Below are 22294 nucleotides of genomic sequence, written 5' to 3'. Positions count from 1 at the left end.
TCCTTCCAATTCTATAATCTGGTCAACTTTCATAGATCTAAACAAATCATAATTAGTAGTATTATTTTCAATGATTCATTACTATATTCTCCACATCTGAGATTGAGGTTGCTTGTAATCATAGTTTACTGTACTGGACAGTGAAGCATTATGATTGAATACTGTGCAAATCTGGAAGACTCAACTAATTATGAAAGTCATCTTGCCAACCACCACTAGATTCTTGGCCTTTTGTGGTAGTCCAAATCTTGGTGGAGGTGATGGTGATGATGATGATCAACTACCAAGAATTTGACATAGCTGCTTTTTAGCTAATATAACTCTTTTAAACAAAAACTCAAATAAATTCTTCTGACAATCTAAATAATTGATGCTTAAGCTCAAGTTAATAATAGTAGACTCAACTAAATCAGAGAATTACATGAAGGATTTCACTTCCATTATAATCTTATCAAATTTAAATATGATTTCCCTGTAGAACTCTTAGGACAAGCTGATGGATGCTCTTTGGGGGCAAAAACTATCTTCAAGCTTAGCTTTGTAAGGCTTCATCAGAAATATCAGAATTTTGTGAACAGAAGTACTGAATGCTACCAAAAATAAGTGCAGGATATATTTTCAAAGTGTATATTTGTCCCTTTCAGATTGATAAACGATCATGATAAAGACAAATACGTAATGACAATATAAGATTGTCATTCTATATTTATCTTTATCATGATCCTCGATCACATATCCAAGAAAACAAAAAGACAGAGCATTATATTTGGCCTGCAACAGGGAATAAGAAGTCTACCTGAAACTGAAACTGAAACTGGTGGAAGTAAAATATCTATCCAAGACTGGCCCATCTTCTACAAATGATCAGATCACTTGGGTGGAAGACAATGAAAAGGACATGGTGATTTCATTCCTCTAAGAAAGACAATGACATGATAAGTTGTGATTACCATATAACGCATGCTTGTAATTGTAATGCATGACTCCATATGTAGTAGTTGCATTGTCCAAGCTGTTCTAAGCTGTGTACTACTACTTCAAGGACAGGATTCTCTATTAATGCTTATTTATATGATAGCATATATGCGTTTCATGATTTGGATATATAAAAGACAATCGAATATTGGATTCTCCTTTCATATTCATATATCTGCAAGCTGCTAAAAAGGAGATGATGTGTCTATACTTATTTGGAGGCATCAATAAACTCATCAAACTGAAATGACAAGTTCTGAAGCATAGCTTAACAATCATCATAATCATGAGTAAATCTCTCTCCCACTCCCAATCCTATAATCCATTTTTTCCTCTTCCTCTCAGACCCCAACCTTCCTTCCATCTCCTCCCCATGTCCCTTTTAATCCTCTCTTTTCTCCTCCTCCAAATCTCTGATCCAAGGCAACCCGAGCATATCTCTTCTTCTTCCCCTCCTCTGACTGTTCTCTCTCCTCCTCCCTCTCACCTAGCCACTGCCAACAGTGGAAGGACAGCTTTCAAATGAGACATATCCAAGAATGTCTCTTGAAATAATCCAAGTCCAATCAAACTAAAATCCATCATATTGCAAGAGCAATCCTCGACAGTGACCGAGCCATTTTCCTGTGTTTGTCCCTTCAGCTTGAATCTATCTCATTTCTCGCAGCACAATAATTGTTTTGTCTGCATGCAATACAATTTCTTGCAGCACAATAATAATTGTTTTTAACTATACTATCTTGTTTTATCTGCATGCAATCTCACACTACCAAAAAATTGGGGCCAACGCTGGCCGGTGCAGCTTCCTTTCATTCGGTATGTGGCCCTCGTCATGATCGAGACAGACATGATTGGACCAGTAGATATTTCTACTGTTGCGTATGACTCCATATTTAGAACTTTGGCCCTTACTCCACCCAAGGATCAAAACATCTATCACATCATACAAAAGATTTCAGCCAAGATTCTTCTAATAGCAACATGGACATGTCTATGTAACAAGTGAGGAATATGTTTCCTATAGTAACTCTCTGAAAATTGAAAACTAGAGAAATATGTTCACTATCAAAAATAAAATGTGAATTTTTGGAAAGTTGGCAAATTTCCAACCCTAACTTTTCATCATTGCTGCTATTACTGTTGTGAGAATTCAACTGCATCTCTATCAGTTCCATGGATTTTGTATAGCTGCCTCTTGGATCTCATGCTTCTTACGTCTCAACATCCCGTGTAAGCATGATGAATTAAAGAGAAAAAACTAGAAAACCATCTGTTTATAGGAGATTGAACTCGTAAACCTCTTAATTATTTGAAGTGAAGAATAACTGAAGTTGGCATGCACTGTCTCTCGCAGTAGTCCAATGCTTTCTTCCTTTCTTCTTTTTTAACTTAAGCTAATATATTACGAGATAATAAGCCCATTGTCATAGTTGGAGCATCAAATTCTTGATGAGAGGAGGAGGTTTCTCAATCATCTAAGATTAGAGACAATGCTGGTAAGCAAACAAGTGTTCCATGGGTTGATGGAGAATTTGGAATAAAGCGGCAGACAATTATTGTGTGATCAATAAAGATCTCTTTGAACGTATATATGAAAGCAATCCCAATTCTGCAATCAAGTCTCGATAAAGAGGGGCGATGTTCTTCTTGCTTCGTTGCGGAGACTCAGTGATCACACAGGGAAACCCCACCTGCATGCATCGTTTAACTTGCTGTCTCCCATGCAACGCGATCCACAGGCACCAGTCGTGCACACCTGTTCATGCAGTGTCATGATAGGGATAATTAAATTGATTTATAGGACTTTAAATTGATTAATGACTGAAGAATCTTCTTGGGAAGTTGATCTATGATCGACGATGAAGACAACAGTTCTGCATTTATTAGGCTGCACGTAACAGGCTGAATGTAAACCTCTGATACTGCATGAAACACAAACATCTCAACCAACGAAGACTCTTACCACTACTACTCACCAAAAGCTAACAATTATACTTCTCAACCCCACCGGCATGCAGTCATCAGCTATCAATTGCATGATATCCAACCTAAGAGTGTACTCAACAAAAAGCTAATGAACTCGAGTAATTATTAATAGCTCTTGCAACGGTTAGATTTTGTGACAATTTATAATCAAATAAGATATATAATTAAATTAATTATATTTTAATAATAGATATTGATCAATAAAAAAAATTTATTTAAAGTATGATTCCTTAGGGGATGCCCTTGATACGAGGAACTCTCGTGATAATTTATATTAGATCCTCTACTCTCGTCTATAAATAGATAGGATCCTTAGACTAAAAGATCAATGTTACGTATCTCTCTCGACCTAAGTGGTCTTGTGAAAAGATAAGAAAAGAAGAGAAAGATTTAGTTCTCTTTATAGATTGACAGCGATCTTGGATGTAAAAACGGTATTTTTGTACATCATACTAAAATTTCTTTTTTAGATCACATCAAAAGATATATATCGTAAAATCAGATCTAATGTTATTTGATTTAAATCATGATATAAAAGATTATTTTCATATTTAATATAACCTATTATAGATTTTATGCTTACAGCACCTTTATACTTTAGTGTCTTAAGCTTTGTTCATATTCCTCATATTTCTGCCAGTGAGGTGGAAGGGTTTCTTTTACTTTTTCTTGTTGCTTTTTTTCATTTCAATAAATGTTGATGATCTGAGAAATTATGAGAAACATTGAGATTCTATTTGTGTCCGACGGTTCGGGTAGATGGGTTCATGACAACGCCCTGCGCGGTCGAGCCCGACCGATTGCGGGCTCAGTGAACCAGGGCGGGTTCATTTCGGCCCAGCTCGGATGCCAGCCGCACATTGGCACGAGCCGGAATGAGCCGGGTTCAAGCCCAGCCTATATATATATATATTATACTCATTTGGTGAGACATACATCTCACCAAATGAGTATAATACTATTAATTATTACATATGATGTAACATATCTATTATAATTATCTATGACTTATATTTACATATGTTTCTATTAAATTGATTTATTGTCACAATAGTTTATCAACAACAATAATGATTGGGCAATTGGGAGACATGCTATTTGATCTACTTATAAGCCTAGCAATAATCAAATTAACCTACATAAGATTAGACAACTCAACCTCTTAAGTCGATTCACAGTGACCAAAACTTGATGGTGATGAGGCACACTAATCTTACAGTGCATGCCTCCTCCATGTGCAACTTTGACTGAGCTCAATATTAAACAAGGAGATGGATACATTTAACTATAAGTTTGAGTGATTGCTCAAAGTAAATTTGAATTTTAGGAGTACCAATGCATAAACTAAAGGAATAGGTCAACACTGCTGTTTGGGTACACGCGAGGAATCATTTTTTCTAGTGCATTGTGCCAAAGTCCACAGCAAAATCTACTCACATGTCCCAACAATAATAATAATAATAATATTATTATTATTATTATTATTATTATTAAATTATTTATTGTCTTTTACTATCACATGATTAATTAAAAAGCAAGTGACTCATGAACAACTTTGAGAATAAGTGCATATGATTGACAGCTTGAGATGGAGTTATAAAAGTTAGAATTATTTAAGTCGAGAAATAATTTAGTTTGCAAAGGATCAATCTAATTATGATCTCATATAGCTCAATAAATATCTATATATAAAAATAAATTAGTTGTGAACGATGAACAAAATACTTTTATCGCCTTGCAAAATATGCAAAAATTAAATAATAACAATCTTTAAATCAATATTTAGATTAGTCTTGATAATATAATATTTAATTGAATGAGCACATTTAAACAATAGCTAGAAGTGATTAAACTAATTATTTTGAATTAATATTATTTGAAGAGCAATATTAGTGTTTGGAGGGATGCATATATTATACCAAAGTTTTAATGACAAATGAATTATTTCCTTTTTATAATATATCTATCTTTAACAACTAACAAAGTTTAATGATCTCTTTGTACAATTATTTGTAGCATCACTCAGATCAATCATGAGGCCTGCCTGCCTCATATGATTCTGACACCCAGGTAAATTTCCAGAATATAAATCATGTGATACAACATGATGCTGTGTAATTTAAAAGGACAATGTTTGGTGTCTATGGACTCCACATGAAATATTTATATCATTCGATTGTAACGTTATGTAAGTTGTGTCTATTTAGATCGACATAATCAATGTTGTCATACTTGTGGTGAAAGATCGACATAATACTTTTCTTAGACAAATGACTGACTTGAAATCTTAGGATTCAAGTGCAAGTTCTACAGTCTTTCCACATCGTTTGACTTATTCTCATTGGATCTCGGGAATGCAAGTCAAATCTTCGGAAAGTGAGAGTTGAAAGTACATGTCTCTCACTCTATAACTTTTGGTTCGATTGGATCTCGAGAAGTAGAATACTAAATCATCATAATTTTCTTCCTATTAAAGATGCTTCTCACAAGATCCAATATGACCATCTAATTTCTTCTACATCGTAGCTTTTTGTCAAAACACTAATCAAGATCACACAAGTGTAAATTAGTAAGAACATTTCTGTGTCTACTAAACCATGATGCGACGGAGAATCCAAGGAGTCGATGAGTTTGTGACTCTCAACAGTGTGGCCATCAGAATCACAATAAGTTTCCATGAATTTTGTTTTTTCGTATTATTAAACCCTAATAATTCTTACCAACTCTTCTGTACAGCTCACCAAAGCGACAGTTCTTTCACGTGGTAAGTGTGTCTCTAATTGCAAGAAATTGTTAAATAATAAAATGCTTCTCTTACCATGTTATGCGATACCCGATTCCCTACCTGTTCTATCTGCGCTGCAAAGGGTGGGTTGCGAGAAGGGTAGATTAAGCGGGTCCCGGGGTTCATTTAAGGGAAACCCCCAGCCGTCGCACCTCGATCGTTCACGCGCAAATATTACTCGTCCAGATGGCACTCGCTTGTCCGTTCAAGTGGGCGGCGGGAGAAACAATACGCCGCCCTCGCGCGTAAGAACGTAGCGTGTCGGTCGTACGCAGCATTAAATCGTGCCCAATCAACTAAAAAATTTCCTCGAGTCCGCCAACTTTTTTTTTCATGGTGGGTCCCACGTGGTCCCCGTTCTTCTTTCCCAATCGAACTTAAGGTATGTCGAACGGGAAGATGTGTCGTGCTGTGTTGACTGAAGGAAATTTCTACCAGGCCGACGCCGATTACACACGCGCCATTATTACTCGCTCGGATGGCAGAGGCTGAGCCGTATATAAGTAGCTTAGGAGTAGAATACTCCGATTTAGCGTAGGAAAAGAGAGTATCATTGTTATAAGCATTAAATCCGTCCAATTATTGAACGAATTCGTAATAATATAATAAGGATATGACAGAAGGAAAATATTCAACCTCGTCGGCTGTGCCAGCCAGAATGCATGACGTCATCCACATATTTTACTTAATTTTCGATCCTTTTTTTTGACGTTATAAAGGATGATCCCAAAGGCTTCGTAGATCTCCTCCCAACCTTTCCACTGCTGCTGCTCCGTCAAGAACTTCCTCTTCCTCTTCGAGGTCCATCTTTTATCTTCGTGTTCATCTGATCTCTCTGTGTTACGTGAAAATTATACAGGATCATCTGATTTTGTTTCCCTTGTTAATCTGCTTTACATAATTTTCCTCTACTCCTGCAATTGTTCTTTTGCTGTAGAAATGAATCATGCGTTGATTTAGGAAGCTTCTCATGCAGCTGCGTTTTGGTTCTTGGTTTTCTTTCTCTCTTTACGGGGAAATCTTTTTGAAGCAATACACTCTGCTTTGATTGAGTTCGGGTTATAAATGTTCCAGTAAATGTTACATGAAGATTCCTGGGAAGAAACATCTCGAATTACTGCTAACGCTTCCAATTGTTGCAGAATGGGTAGCACCGGGCATGACGGAACCGGTTATGGAGCACATACGTACGAGGACTTGGAGAGGGAGCCCTACTGGCCTTCCGGGACGCTCCGGATCTGCATCACCGGCGCCGGAGGCTTCATCGCCTCCCACATCGCCCGGCGTCTCAAGAGCGAGGGCCACTACATCGTCGCCTCCGACTGGAAGAAGAACGAGCACATGAGCGAGGACATGTTCTGCCATGAGTTCCATCTCGTCGACCTCAGGGTCATGGACAACTGCCTCAAGGTCACCAGTGGCGCAGACCACGTCTTCAATCTTGCTGCCGATATGGGAGGCATGGGTTTCATCCAGTCCAACCACTCCGTGATCATGTACAACAACACCATGATCAGCTTCAACATGCTTGAAGCTGCAAGAATCAATGGCGTCAAAAGGTTTTGTGGTTAATCTTCTGCATCTCATCTTTCATCCCACGCGAGTTTGTCTTGTGTCATCCGTCTTCTCTAACATGGATCTGCGAATGATGCCTTGCAGGTTCTTTTATGCTTCCAGTGCCTGCATCTACCCCGAATTCAAACAACTGGAGACAAATGTTAGCTTGAAGGAGTCTGATGCATGGCCTGCTGAGGTTAGTTGTCAAAACATCAAACACCTTGGATCTTACAACCTTGGAATCTGAACTCTTTCATTTCCTGCAGCCTCAAGATGCTTATGGCTTGGAGAAGCTGGCAACCGAAGAGTTGTGCAAGCACTACAACAAAGATTTCGGCATCGAGTGCCGCATCGGAAGGTTCCATAACATCTATGGCCCCTTTGGGACATGGAAAGGTAGTAGTAAGACACTGGATGTGGTCTCTACTCATCGAAGAAGAGTGTTTGTGGTGACACCTTGTGCTTCTCTGAGTTGTAGGTGGAAGGGAGAAGGCACCTGCAGCTTTCTGCAGGAAGACTCTCACCTCTGCAGATAGATTTGAGATGTGGGGTGATGGACTGCAAACCCGATCCTTCACCTTCATCGATGAATGTGTGGAGGGTGTTCTGAGGTAGATCTACACAGCTATACTGTCAGTCACTCATAACAAACATGCTTGGCTGTTCTTCCTAAGCGATGTCTCTTACTCGGTGCTTTAGACTGACCAAGTCGGACTTCCGAGAGCCAGTGAACATCGGAAGTGATGAAATGGTGAGCATGAATGAGATGGCTGAGATAGTGCTGAGCTTCGAGGAGAAGAAGCTTCCCATCCACCACATTCCTGGCCCGGAAGGTGTGCGCGGGCGGAACTCCGACAACACTTTGATCAAGGAGAAGCTCGGATGGGCTCCGACAATGAAACTTAAGGTATCCACAAGAGTGATTTGATCTGTTCTTCCACACAATTATGACAAAAGGATTCATGCTCTTTTCCTTCTTCCACTCGCACAGGACGGGCTGAGGATCACATACTTTTGGATCAAGGAACAGATCGAGAAGGAGAAGTCTCAGGGCCAAGATATATCTGTTTATGGATCATCCAAAGTGGTGGGAACTCAAGCACCGGTTCAGCTGGGATCTCTTCGTGCAGCAGATGGAAAGGAGTGAAGCGGGCAGAGCTGGGCATTGATCTGTTGTTTTATTAGTCATTGCATGTTCCATGTCATACAAAATAGATTTCTTTCTAAGCATTCAATTTCTGTTGAGGAAAGAGAGATACAATTTGAATGTTATGCATGAGAATAAAGTCAACCTGTTTCATGTTAACGTTTGATAATTTGACATGATTTATATCGAATATTTTTCTTAGCTAAGACATAATAATTATAATCATCGGATGTATGAGATCTATCATATGCTAAGACCATGGTTTTCCATTAAGCTATTAAGCGTTGATAGCTATGCTTGTTTATGTCAACGGGATGTAGCCTTCATGCATCCGGCAAAAAACCCTTTTTTGTGAATAAATAAATAAAATAAAATTTTCTTCGCATAAGCGGGCGATATATCCCAAGTGAGAGCCTCGCGAGCTTTGTAATCTCCGTCCCCCCCCACAGCGCCTGTGCCTTTTCACGGACGATTCTTCTTTAGCGCTCCGCCCCCTCTCCCCCACCGTCAGGGCTTCTCCAATCGGCGTAGAAATGGTTCAAACCGTCTACCTCCTCTCTCCCCCGACGCCTCTCCGGCCGGTCTCCAAGCTCCCCGCATCCTCCCCTTCGCCTTCTATCGCTCGCATCCGGCCCCGCAGCCTCCTCCCCCATTCCTCACCCCGCCTTCGCCACCGTCTCCGCTTCCACGCTTGCGGCGCCTCCGCCGCCCCTCCTCCGTCGCCGGATCTCGGCCTCCTTGTCTCCGATAACGGCTCCGGCAACGTCGCTGCGGCGGCTGCGGCGGCCATCGATGTCGACGCTGTGACTGAGGCGGAGTTGAAGGAGAATGGTTTCCGGAGCACCAGGCGGACGAAGCTGGTCTGCACGATTGGGCCGGCCACGTGCGGGGCCGAGCAGCTGGAGGCGCTCGCCGTTGCTGGGATGAACGTCGCGAGGATGAACATGTGCCATGGTACGCACGAGTGGCATCGACAGGTTATCCGCCAGGTCAGGCGGCTTAACGAGGAGAAGGGGTTTGCGGTGGCGGTGATGATGGATACGGAGGGTAGTGAGATCCACATGGGTGACCTTGGTGGCGCTGCCTCAGCCAAGGCCGAGGTGAGGTTATCTGATCCCGTCAACAATAAAGCTGCTTCGTTCATTGTAATGCGACAGACCTAGTTTCTTTTTCTTTGATAAGAGGTGCAAATAAATTGATACCCTGATAGTACGATTTATGATATTTTTCTTGCTCTATATTTTGGTAAAGTCCCTTGCAATTATTTGGAGATTCGACTGAAAGATATGAGGTAGCAAAGGATGTATATTATATTCTAAAAGGAAATTATAGGTGCCCACAGGTGTGAGCAGTGTTACATGGCATGCTTAAAAAAAATTAAATTTGTTATATTGACAAACTCATTGTTGATCTTTGATAAAAGAGCACAATAATCATTCAAAGATGCAGCTTTTTTTCCCCTTTTTTTATGCTTTTCTCATCTTTCCTGCACTTTTTTCTTTTTTTCTGATAATAGTTATAAGCAATTAATTTGTCCAATTCGTGTGTTCAACAGCCTGTAATCATTTTTGGTATCATCTCCTTGTAAAATGATTTATAGAATAGCAATTGGTTTAGTAAGTTAGGGCAGGGTTTATTGGGTAGATCAGACTGGGACATTACCTTCTTCTTCTTTTTTTTTTAACAATCTTGGATCAGTTGGACAAAGCTTAAAATCATATGAGACTGCTTTTTTATCAGAAGAAAACTGATGTAGCCTATTAGGATTTGTTTGAGAATGATTGAAGTCAGCCAGAAACCTGCCATACCCCAGTTGGAAATTTGGTCAAACTTTTTTCTGGACTTGAGTCCAGTCGAGCTTGATTAAATCACAACTGAATTTGGGTTGTTTTAAATGCGTCTTTATTTCCAGATCCAGTCAATTCCAGTTTGAATTACCTGGCTGATCGATTCTTGATCTTCGTCTGTCTGGATAATAAAAAATTAAGAGGGTGAAATGAGAGAGAAGAGGAAGGTGAGGAGGCGGAGAAGGGAAAGAGAGAGAAAAAAGATAGGAAGAGAAACTGTTCTCTCTCATTGGTGACAGTGGTTGCCCACTGATGCTGGAGAAGAAGATGAGAGGAGTTGTGGAAGACAGCAGCTGCTTGTGAATTTGCCAAACCAAATAGTTATGCCATCACAGCTTGTTTTTATAGTTATAAAATTATTTGATTGACCATGTTGTCTTCTTCTATTACGATAAATGTCAATGAAAATTTATTGATGATCTCAAGTGAAGTAAAAGATGGATTTATGCTTGTCTAAAATTAAATATCATTTTTTGAAGCAAACCCTTGCGCTTTGATCATTCAGTTTTTTTTTTTGACTTTTCAGAAAATATTGGCTGGAAATTTGTTTTCCACAAATTTTTAACTTCTAATTTTGGAAGCTATATGCTATTATGAGATTACTTTTTTCTTGAAACTTTCCTAATGGATATTGGCATATTGCACCATCTTACATTTACTGCTGATAATTGTAAATGTGTTCTTAAATCCACTGATTTCTACATTATAGGCTTAAAAAGGTCGCTACTACTGTTAAATTAAGGCATGCTCAGCTCTATCAGATTCATTTATTAAACACCTAAAACTTTTGACTGTCTACTATGTACTATCTAATAAACTACTTTTTTGTAGGATGGTGAAATTTGGACATTTAGTGTAAGATCTTTTAACTCACCTCTTCCAGAACGTACCATCCATGTGAATTATGATGGCTTTGCTGAAGGTTAAAGGCTGGAAACCCCATTTTTATGTTGAAGAATGAATTAATAATTCTCTTCCCTAGTGAAGAAACTAGTCTAACTTTCAATATGATTTCATATTCGTTGGACATATTACAGATGTCAAAGTAGGTGATGAACTTCTTGTGGATGGAGGAATGGTCAGGTTTGAGGTGATTGAGAAGATTGGCCCAGATGTAAAGTGTCGCTGCACTGATCCTGGGCTGCTGTTGCCACGTGCTAATCTCACTTTTTGGCGTGATGGTAGCCTAGTGCGTGAGCGTAATGCTATGCTTCCTACAATTTCTTCAAAGGTTGGTGATCTTTATTATTATCATATAGTTCCTTCAAAAACTTTAACAAACCAATAAAAGTACTTGTAGTCATGTAGTTAAGTGTCTTCTGTCAGTTACTGAATTTGGAGATCTTTGTTACATTATAAGTTTCTTTTCACTATCATGTTTGAGTACTGATTGATTTGGTTTGTTGTTTATATTTGATGCAGATATCGTTTTCTGTTATTTTTATTCATTTGAGATCAGAAAACTTTTTAGACTATCTTTAAGATGGGTGGTTGATGGCCTAGCCTAGACTTAGTATGCAATATCTTATCAGCAGCATGATTGCCTGTTTGCCACCTGCAATTCACTTAATTATTGACTCTAGGAGAATGCTGTGATACTTTGCATGCCTAAAATTGGTGTAGGTTTTGTGGCCACTAGACTTTAAAATTCTTTCTGACTAAGATCGTGGACTCATTGACACATAAATTAGACCTTAACCCGAATAATAATGACTAAACTGTAGTTTTAGTTGAACCTTAGTTGCACTGTTATGTCACAATATACAAGGCTTTAATTAGGCTAAAATATATCATAGTAGGGCTCTGATGATAAAAAGGACTAAATTTTTTCTAATAAAAAACTCAACCTAGGCTAATTGGTCTTCTTTAACACGCCTCAGGATACATAAATGCACATTTGCTTGCTAGCAGTCGCATAATCTTGGTTCTATATTCAGTATTGGATGATCAAGCCTGGTTCTAAAGCTTCTCACGATGATTGAAATTCATGTTGGCACCATAATGAACTTCGATTCTGTTGTACATTGTTATGAAAACCATGTAAATAAATACACATTGCTTTCTAAATTTGATTTCAAATCCGTATTGGCACATGATATAATTATACTTATGAAAACAGGGTATTTTCAAAAGTGAAAGGGCTCTCATGGTAGGTTACTCCTTTGTGATCTAGGTGACCAGGATTTGAGTCTCAGAATTAGCTTCTTTTGCTTGCAAGGGTAAAACTATGTACAATAACCCTCCCTAGACCCTATATTAGTGGGAGACTTGCAAGTTCTACCACCTGTTTTATGACATTTTTTGAAAAGGGGTGTGTTTCATGAGGGGCAAAGATGTATTTAGAAAAACAAAACTACAAATTGAATTTCTAATTAAGAAATGTTGGAATTGTAATTTGGACAAAAAGAAGAGGGTATGAAATGAAAATTGCTCATGTCATGGATCTTTATCTCTAATAGTCTGATTACATGCATCAATCTTTATTTCTTTTCAATTTCTTGACTCTCAATTATCAAGGAGACCGGAGTCTATTTATCATGTGTTTTGTTCTCTGTATTATTTGTTTTTGCTTGTTGATATTGAATTAAATGCTATTCTTTTATGCCTCAGTTTTTGCTATGTGCTTGGTCAACATGGACAGAATATAGGATATGATCTTGTAAGGTAGCTATAAACAGTTCAATCTCTAATCCAATAATGTTAGCTTAGGCACAAAGGATATTTAGCTGAGATTTGCCTGTCAGGCTTGCACTGGAATGTTTAATGATGGAAGAGATTCATCTTCTGGTATAGGTTTATGCAAGCAGATATATGAGCTTCTCTCTGAACAATCTGGTTGCTTAAGCAAAAGATTAATTGAATGTTTGTATTCATCATCTTATGACCTTATGATTTTCGTTTTTACAGGATTGGCTTGACATAGACTTTGGTATTGCTGAGGGTGTAGATTTTATTGCTGTGTCATTTGTTAAATCTGCTGAAGTCATTAATCATCTCAAAAGCTACATAGCTGCACGATGTCGTGACAGGTAAATAGAAAAGACCTCCTGTTTTTCTTTCCTGTTCATTTTGTTTAATGGAATTACCGAGAGAATGACATAAACATAGTCACTGAATTGGAGAATAATAGAGCTTCTAATTTCATGATTAGCACTGCTAATTTAGCCAGCCCTCCATATCTAATTTTAGACTTGCACTTCCATTTATAAGTTACTTAGTAGTGTTCTCTGTTTTGCAACTGTACAATCATTAATTCTAATCTGATGTTGTCTGTCTGCTATCTCCAATTTGCTCATAATTCCAAATTTGCTTTGGAATAACTTGAAATATTTCTATCCCAGTTGTCAAAGCTTCCCTACTGTACATATGTGTGTCTCTTTGTCATGAAATTTTGTTATATTTTAAATTCTGCATTCCATAATTTCAGCTTACAAGCTATTAATGTTGTTAATTGACTTTGTCATGCTTTGCAAAAATTTCCATGTACTACATCATTCAGGAAGTACTTCGGATAAACTACTTCCATTTGGTTAGCTATTGTGTTCCCTGCATTGAGTTCGTGGATTGTTATCCAGCACAAAGTATAGAGAAACAGAAAAGAAAAAGAACTTTACATGGTATCATTGGTTTCCCAAGATGTTTTTGCACTAGAATTCTTGGAAAATAATTGAAACATTATCACCAGTAATGTTTACTACCTGCTCGAATGTGTTAATTCAGTTTCAGATTCATGGTTTCTCCATACAGTTCCCTTCATTTTTCTCTTATTTTTTCTTGTCTCTTTGGTTCCTTGCCTATCTTGATATACTCTTCTTTCTATTCTTCTCTCTCTCTCTCTCTCTCTCTCTCTCTCTCACTTCCATCTTCTTTCTCTTGCTGCCCATGGCAGCATGCACACGCTCTTTCTCTGCGTTACTCTTATGCTCTTCCCCTTCTATAGTTGCTTTAGCTTTCTGATTCTTTATTTTCCTTTAATTGCTGCTACCATTCCTTGTTACCGTTTCCTGTGCGACCATCGTTGCTTTTTCATTCCTGCTCCCTTCATTTTTTTTGATATGGAGTGGCATCTGAGTGTTTACTAGTCTCTCCACTTGCACCCAGTCTGCCCTCCAACAATGCCCGATTAGCAAATGTATGTACTATGCGATAAGTTATGACTATCCAGTAAGAAGACAATCCAACTTATGCAGTTATGACTAGTCCCTCCTTATGCAGTAAGAAGACAATCCAAGTTATATCTAACTGTGGGACTTCAACATTTTGGAAAGCTCCATCACATCTTATCTGATCATTTAAGTGCATCGTTCAGATCATGGATTGAGTGTGATGTACCATACTGAGTGCAATGTTCTAGGTCGATAATGTTGGTTGGCAAAGTGTGTTGAACAATGAAAAACATATAAACATGCATATAAATTTTTAGTTTTGGATTGTTCTGAATAATGGTTTATCACCTGAGATATCTTGTGACCATCCATATAATCTGGGAGTATAAGATATATTATGAGCATTAGATATCTCAATGAAAAAATAATAAGTGATAACTTAATGAGTCAAACAGACAATTGCAATATATCATAACCAATTAAAGCAAGACATGGCCGCCGAATGATTCAAGTACAATACATCATCTCAAAAGCCTACCTTTTAAGATCTTTGAGCATCAACAAGAAGTCACAAATTAATGTGTTCCTAAGAGGGGTCCTATGCCGTGATGTTGGTAGAATCTCATCGTATTACTGGTTATGACTAACACATTAGATATGTTGGTAGAATCTCATCATGTTAGTGGTTAGGATTAACACACTAGATCAAGTCCTAGGTATCTATCTGTATTAGATCGTTTGTTTAGATGAAGTCTGAAGTCCCTTGTGAGCTATGGGCTAGGTTTGGAATTGGTTGGCTGGAGTACAGTTTGGACTTTTGTTGAGATATAATGGACCAGTACCGACCTATATTGTTCAATTTACCCATGGTCTGCTTTGGTTTGGATTAAGACTGTTTGCTATGGTTTGAGTTTGGCTGGAGCAGTAGGGGTTGGTACCTCAATCCATGGTTTAGAAAAATATAAAATCTTCCCCTGCATTTCCTGATTCTTGGTGATTAAAACATAAATTGCTCTTTATTTGTCTTCATCATTTTCTATCTTTTGTAGCTTTTGATATTAAACCATGACCAAAAGAAGTAACTATGGAATACACCTATTTATTTAAATTTTCTTTCTGGATATTCATTGTCACCAAAGTTTCTATGGTTTCTGGAAGGATCTTTTTCCTGCAGATTTCGTGCACTCTATGTTTGTCTGTTCTCATATGATAAAGCAAACCTACAGAAAGTTGCATGACCCTGTTTGTTGTTTTTATTTTCGAATGAAAAACAAAATTGAACCTTGTATGAATGATCTACATTATGTTCTACAGAGAAATTGCAGTCGTTGCAAAGATTGAGAGTATCGATTCATTGAAAAATCTGGAAGAGATTATTCGTGCATCAGATGGAGCAATGGTTGCCAGGGGAGACTTGGGTGCACAAATTCCACTTGAGCAAGTGCCGTCAGCTCAACAAAAGATTGTTAAACTTTGCAGACAGCTAAACAAGCCAGTAATTGTGGCTTCTCAGCTTCTTGACTCTATGATTGAGTACCCTACACCGACTAGAGCTGAAGTTGCTGATGTTTCTGAAGCAGTTAGGCAACGGGCAGATGCTTTAATGCTCTCTGGTGAGTCAGCTATGGGCCAATACCCAGAAAAGGCTCTGATTGTGCTTAGAAGTGTAAGTCTACGGATTGAAAGGTGGTGGAGAGAGGAGAAACGCCATGAAGGAATGGAACTTCCAGATATCACATCGTCTTTTTCTGACAAAATCTCAGAGGAAATTTGTAATTCTGCTGCCAAAATGGGTAAGCCTCATCATGTTGAATTTTAGCTATTTGAATTTTATTAGAATTTTGTTGGTCATTCTGAAGGTGCTTCGTTCTGAGAATCGCCTAGAACGAATCACCTAAGACACTTATTGAAATGATAGGCATTGTCTCTGTGTAACTCAGGGATATGTTCATGGAATAAAAGCATAGTAAAAGGTGGGTGGGTTCTTAAAACTTTTTGGTTTTTAATTGTCTATGCATGCTTGTATGAATCTCTACTTGATCTTTTGCTGAAGCAGAAGAGATTGAACTATTGTTACTGATGAAAAGCTTGTCCTTGTGGAGTCATTCGTTCAAATTTAAACATAATTACTACTAATGAAATCTTTGTCTTTGCAGTTATTCCTTGGCAAAATTCTTGAAACATAACTTCTAATACAAATTATTTTGTCCTTGCGGAGTTATCCCTTAGCTCAAACTCTTCTAACCATGAAATGGTGTTGTTAACCATTCATCAGGTCTTGAACTTAAAAAAAAAAATATTGAATTATCTATTTATATATCAGAATTTTTAGGAGTTTTAGTATTTTGATATTATGTTAATTAAATGTTTCAAGAACATTTTGCTGAAGATTAAGCTTCTGGTTTGGGAAATTTAAGTCTTCAAATCCTTATTGATGCTGTGCCAATAAATTTAAGACTTGTTTGTTGTTCCTGATCCTGCAAACTGTGCTTTGAGCTTCCTTCTTGTTTCTCATGATACTATTCATGCTTTGCAGCTAACATCTTGGGAGTAGATGCAGTCTTTGTCTACACAAAGACAGGTCACATGGCTTCTCTCCTTTCACGGTGCCGCCCTGATTGTCCGATCTTTGCATTTACATCCTCGACATCTGTGAGGAGACGCTTGAACCTTCAATGGGGTCTTATACCCTTCCGTCTGAGTTTCTCTGATGACATGGAGAGCAACCTCAACCGGACTTTTTCTCTGCTCAAGGCAAGAGGAATGATCCAGTCTGGTGACCTGGTCATTGCCCTGTCTGACATGTTGCAGTCAATTCAGGTGATGCATGTCCCATGAGGCAGATTTTTTTACTGCAGGATTGATCTTATGAAATCTAATAAGCCATTGTATGATTGGAAGAGTTAGCAGTATGCTTTAGTGAACATTATTTGTTTGTTTTATCATTTATGCTGTCACAATTGAATTATCCACAACAAAGCATCTCCTCGCTAGGTGTTACTATTTGTTGCTTCTTTCTTATTAATATACCTGAAACCTATTTCAAGTGTTGTTTATCCCGAGATTTCTTCGGTTCAACAGTTTTATTTATTTATTTGTCAATCATTATGTTTCCTTTTTCTTTTTCAAATTGGTCTGCTTTCCATGCAATTGCTCTTTACCAAGCGTCAAGTGTTAAGAGTTTGCAGGAGTTTCTGGAGCCATTTGTCTTGTTTTATGCCTGTCATTCACTATAATCTTCGGTAAACTACGATAAGAATCCACGACGAATGTTGCGGTGGAAAGTGACAAATGTGTTGATCCGTTTTTCATTATTTTTATCATCGTCATCATCATGATAAATGACAACGGATAATATTAGTGTTGGGAAAGCAGGCTGAACTTTTGTACATGCACTTGTCCTTAGACTAACTCTTATGCAGACTCTTCACTTGATTATCACCGTGCTGTGAATCGAAGATGTGCATCTCTATTTGGAAGAAGAAAATTGATGGGTGAAAAGTATGTCTTTCTTGGTGTCTCTATTGTCATTTTACATGAAGGGGATGTGGGGTCATTTCTAGTTTTTAATCTTAAAAGCTTTTGTTCTATTAGGCTCTCTTTATAATCTCATTATTATCTCTTGTTAGAATCATTAGAACTTGACTGCACATCGATCGATCTCTAGTTTACCAAATATAAGATGTAACTTGGAATTTTTCGGGATTCCTACATAAGATCATTTTAATTGCTATTGTTCAACCTGCTATCAGTTTTAGGTTCATATAGTTTTGTTTAAATGATCTACACCGTCAGGTAATCTAATTAAAAATGCAAGTATTTTAATAATCATAAGCATAATAAACACTTAATTAAGCATCACAATTAATTATTATTAAACAACTAGCCAAATATTTTAACTTAATCTCACCCTTAAATGATTAATGATTATAATTTTATAATACTAACACTAATCAACATGTCCTTAGTCTATTCCCATCCTTAATATGGTAATAGGGTTAATTACATATTATAACTTCATTTATCTTAATATTGTCGATTTTACTAATTAAAGTATGAAAACGATGAAAAAAAAGGGTAATTTCAATATCCCAATTATATTTTCGATGGTGACGAATGACGACATCGTTGGGGGGTTGCAGGTGACTATTGTGGATAAAGAGGGAGAAAGACAACAAGATGTGAGATAAAAGGAGAGAACGATGTAAATGTTAACACTTTGCGTCTGCGTTGCTTAACAACTACATCGATACTAACACAGATGCAGAATGACGAAAGAGTCGCTCGACATCTGCATCGACACTGACACATATGCAAAACGTCGCTTGATATCTACATCGACGTTGATGCAAATATAGATGCAGAGCGGCATCCCTCTGCATCGGCATCGGTATCGCCAATGATATGGGAAAGGGTGGCACCACTCGACATCTACATCGATGCCGACGTAATTGTCGAGTGACACCAATGTAGATGCAAAGTGTCGGTATCTACGTCGTCCTCTTTTTCCCTTCTCTTTATCTCACTTATTGTCATCGCTTTCCCTCCTCACCCACAATAGTCATCTACGATTCCAACAACGGTGTCGTCCACCACTATTGGAAAATGACAACGTCAGGTTAAATAGAACTAGATATTTCACTTTTAAGTTTAAATATCGAAATACTAAAGAGATCTAACTACCATAATTAATCTATAATTAGTAGCATATGGTAAAACAGTGCCTAATGGACTCACAAAACACTCAATTGTGAATTGTAGGATCCGATTCTTCTATCATACTAAATTTACATTGGTTTATTCATGCTTTTTAATCGTTACAATTTAAGACCAAACTAAATTCCAGCGGAATAACACAATAATAATCTCGATCGAAAGAACTTTGAGCCAAGAATTCCGATCTCCTAAGATTACTACGAAACTAAGCTAATTCAACTCAGTAGTCATCAAGAATAAAGCTGGAAACCCTGCAACTACTAATGTCGAACGAGCACAAGGAGCAGTCATCGGTTGCACTGGTTCGGCGTGCCGCCACCGAGTCGGAGGAGGCGGCGGAGGGTAGACTCCTTGAAAAACGCTATAGTCCGCGAGCGTCTTGCCATCCTCGAGCTGTTTCACCCCGTAGACGAGTCTGAAATGGTCGGGGTGGCTAACATGATCCTTGTGGTGGATGATCTTGGCCTTCGCATCGGCAACCGTGTCGGAGCTCTCCACCTCAATCGTCACGGTTCTCCCCGTCAGCATCTTCACAAAGATCTGCATGCCGCCGCGGAGTCGGGAGGGCCAGAAAGAGCGTGGACTCACTCCTTCTGGATGCTGTAGTCGGCGAGAGTGCGGCCGTCCTCCAGCGGAGCAGAAGCCGATTCCTTTATTTGGATATCGATAAGCAAAATCTCTAATAATTAATAAGTAAATATTTTGTAATCAAGATTTGTTACCATGTAATGATCAAATTAAGGAGATTTCAAAAATTATCTCGTTTTCAATTCCATAATTTTTAAACAAAATATAGAAAAAAAAATTACTTTTTATTTTCTGTCTCATTTATGAGGCATGAACAAGTTTAAAAAAAAAAGATTAAAATTTATATAAAAACTATCTTAAAATTCAGATCTCTAGAACTGTGAAATGAATCTTAATCTAGCAAAATTAGTTAAAGAATATATCACATAATTAATGTCATAAACATGGACATCAATTAAAAGGGCAATAAAATGGAGTGAATTTTCATAATAAAATTATACATGATCTTATTTTATTATAAAACTATAGCTAACCTCTTTTTACTTTTCTTATTTGTAAAAGTAAATTAGTACCTAAATTAGTTTAACTATTTATAGTTATGAAAAGCGAAGAATATATAATAAAAATATATATATTAAAAACATGAAGAATTAGTACCTAAATTAGTTTAATTATTTATAGTTATCGAAATCAAATCAGACCGTTCGATCCATTTAAATTGGCTTTGTAAATAGAAATGCTAAAAACCTGAATGGAATTGATGCTTTTGCTATCCAGTAATTACCTTCGTTTCTAATCATTCTTCTAACTATTGTATAATATATCTTAATCTTTTCTTGTTGAAAGGATAAAACGATGAAGTATGCATCTCACTACTAAATGCCTCCTTGCAAATCCTCCTCAATGTTGAGAACCATTCAGCACCAACTTTTGCACACCCCAACCAGAACTTGCTCTGTTTTGAGTGCAGGCAATATAATTCCTCTGTGAAGATTGGAAATTGGCAGAAGAGTTAGCATAAAAAAAAAGGACAAAGAAGAGAGTGCAGATATGATTAAATGGCCATCTGTGTCATCTTCCTCATCAAGCAATTGCACATTAATGCATTGGTTGAGACAAAAAGTAGCACTGTAAATTGCCAAAAGATAATATATTGGTCTCACTCCTTTAGCTTCACACACTACCTAAATCATCCTGTGAGTAATTACCAGCTTTGTTGTCCTCAATGGATCAGAGCCATTCCTCAAAAGCAACTTAAGACACTCTTTATTTTTTGTTTGTCTGTACTGTCTTCCAACATTGATGTCATCCCTATGAAACAACCATGATCATAGGTAGCAGTGTTCTTCTACTCAATTTCTGAGTATATTGAGCATTTGTTGTTTTTCCAAAGATTTATAATTATAACTCCCCTGATCTGCTTTATCTAGCAGACAACATACCCTAATGATGATGATGTAAAAGAAAACATTACTAGGTATGTTGACATCTGCATCTTGTTTGAGTTTATCTTGTCCTGTTGCCAGAATCCTAGTGCCATTTTCTGGGTTGGTGCCACTCAGATATCCTCAAAATTAGGTACCATGTCACATTCTGAGTGTTGCCATACCAAATAGGACTGTAGGAGTGAGCTCATGCCATTCAATGTAGGAAATGAACTGCTCTCTCTCTTGTAGGAATGAATACAAACCATGGCATGCAAGAAGGCATTGAACTCTCAGCATCATGTTTCTTTTGTCCTCGTCTCTTTTGAGGGAAAGACAAGTGTAGGTTGTCTACAATAAGATACCAGAATGACATGCACCATTGCTGGTTGCAGAAACCCTTCTCCTTTATTCCTAAATAGTTCATGGTGTAAGGCTAGCTTTTAACAGCATTGAAGAGATGCATATGCTTTCCACTTCATACTGGAAGGAAGAATGGGAGGCTGCAACTTAAAGGCAGAGATTTCTTTTGTTGGGCAAGATTGAGGGCGCATTGATGTACTTATTTACTGTTCTACTGCACTGCAATGCTCTGGACTGGAAATTGATGCATTCCAAAGTGCCCGTATTGCTGAACAAATGCATTGCTTGGATTAAATTGTTTTAGCCTCAAAATGGTGTCGATTTGAGGTGGATAATTCATCCAGCAAACTCTTCTTCCCGTAGAGCTCCTCAAACTATATATTTAGTCGAACAGATCTACACACTGAATTCAATCATATAAAGGAAAATTGAAGCCGTGATAAATGGCTCTTTTTTATCTTAGTCACTGTGGGAAGGAAGATCTACGGCAGCAAGATTATCTTTGTTGAAAGATGCATTTAAATGACAAGTCTGATGCCTCGTTCATGCGTGAACAGAATAGAATTGAGTGATAGGCTGACACAATTGGAGGAGTTCCCCCTCCCCTCCAGAATACATTCCCATTGGAACATGGTGATGATGCAATTGGAGGAGTTGCAGTAAGTATCATATGGATTTCTGGCTGTCAACAATCTCTCACAGCAACAGCAAAATTCCAAGTTTATTCTTTTGGTAACAACTACTGATAGCAGTCCGAGCTAAGTTTATTCTTTTAGTTTCTTGTTTATGATTATTCGATCGTACTAGAATCAGAATCGAACTAGCCCGATGGTTCCAACTTTTGATTTTAAAAAATCGAA

General features: G+C 37.8%; 2 protein-coding genes across 2 annotated transcripts; both read left to right on the top strand.

The window, feature by feature from the left end:
• The first annotated feature begins 6388 nt into the window (after positions 1–6388).
• Positions 6389–8609, top strand: LOC135631257 (GDP-mannose 3,5-epimerase 1-like). Its single transcript, XM_065138778.1, has 7 exons — positions 6389–6547; positions 6889–7305; positions 7406–7499; positions 7570–7699; positions 7782–7914; positions 8003–8210; positions 8295–8609. The coding sequence occupies exons 2-7, from the start codon at positions 6890–6892 to the stop codon at positions 8448–8450; spliced, it is 1137 nt and encodes a 378-aa protein (XP_064994850.1). The 5' UTR covers positions 6389–6547; position 6889; the 3' UTR covers positions 8451–8609.
• Positions 8610–8864: 255 nt separating this feature from the next.
• On the top strand, positions 8865–17459 carry LOC135631256 (pyruvate kinase isozyme A, chloroplastic-like). Its single transcript, XM_065138776.1, has 6 exons — positions 8865–9550; positions 11129–11219; positions 11335–11528; positions 13205–13326; positions 15718–16196; positions 16940–17459. Exons 1-6 carry the CDS (start codon positions 8984–8986, stop codon positions 17239–17241), a joined length of 1755 nt encoding a protein of 584 aa, XP_064994848.1. The 5' UTR covers positions 8865–8983; the 3' UTR covers positions 17242–17459.
• Positions 17460–22294: the final 4835 nt, after the last annotated feature.

The sequence above is a fragment of the Musa acuminata genome, chromosome BXJ3-2, assembly GCF_036884655.1.
Source record: "Musa acuminata AAA Group cultivar baxijiao chromosome BXJ3-2, Cavendish_Baxijiao_AAA, whole genome shotgun sequence".
NCBI classification, from domain to species: Eukaryota; Viridiplantae; Streptophyta; class Magnoliopsida; order Zingiberales; family Musaceae; genus Musa; species Musa acuminata.
This window is presented reverse-complemented; position numbering and strand designations above follow the sequence as displayed.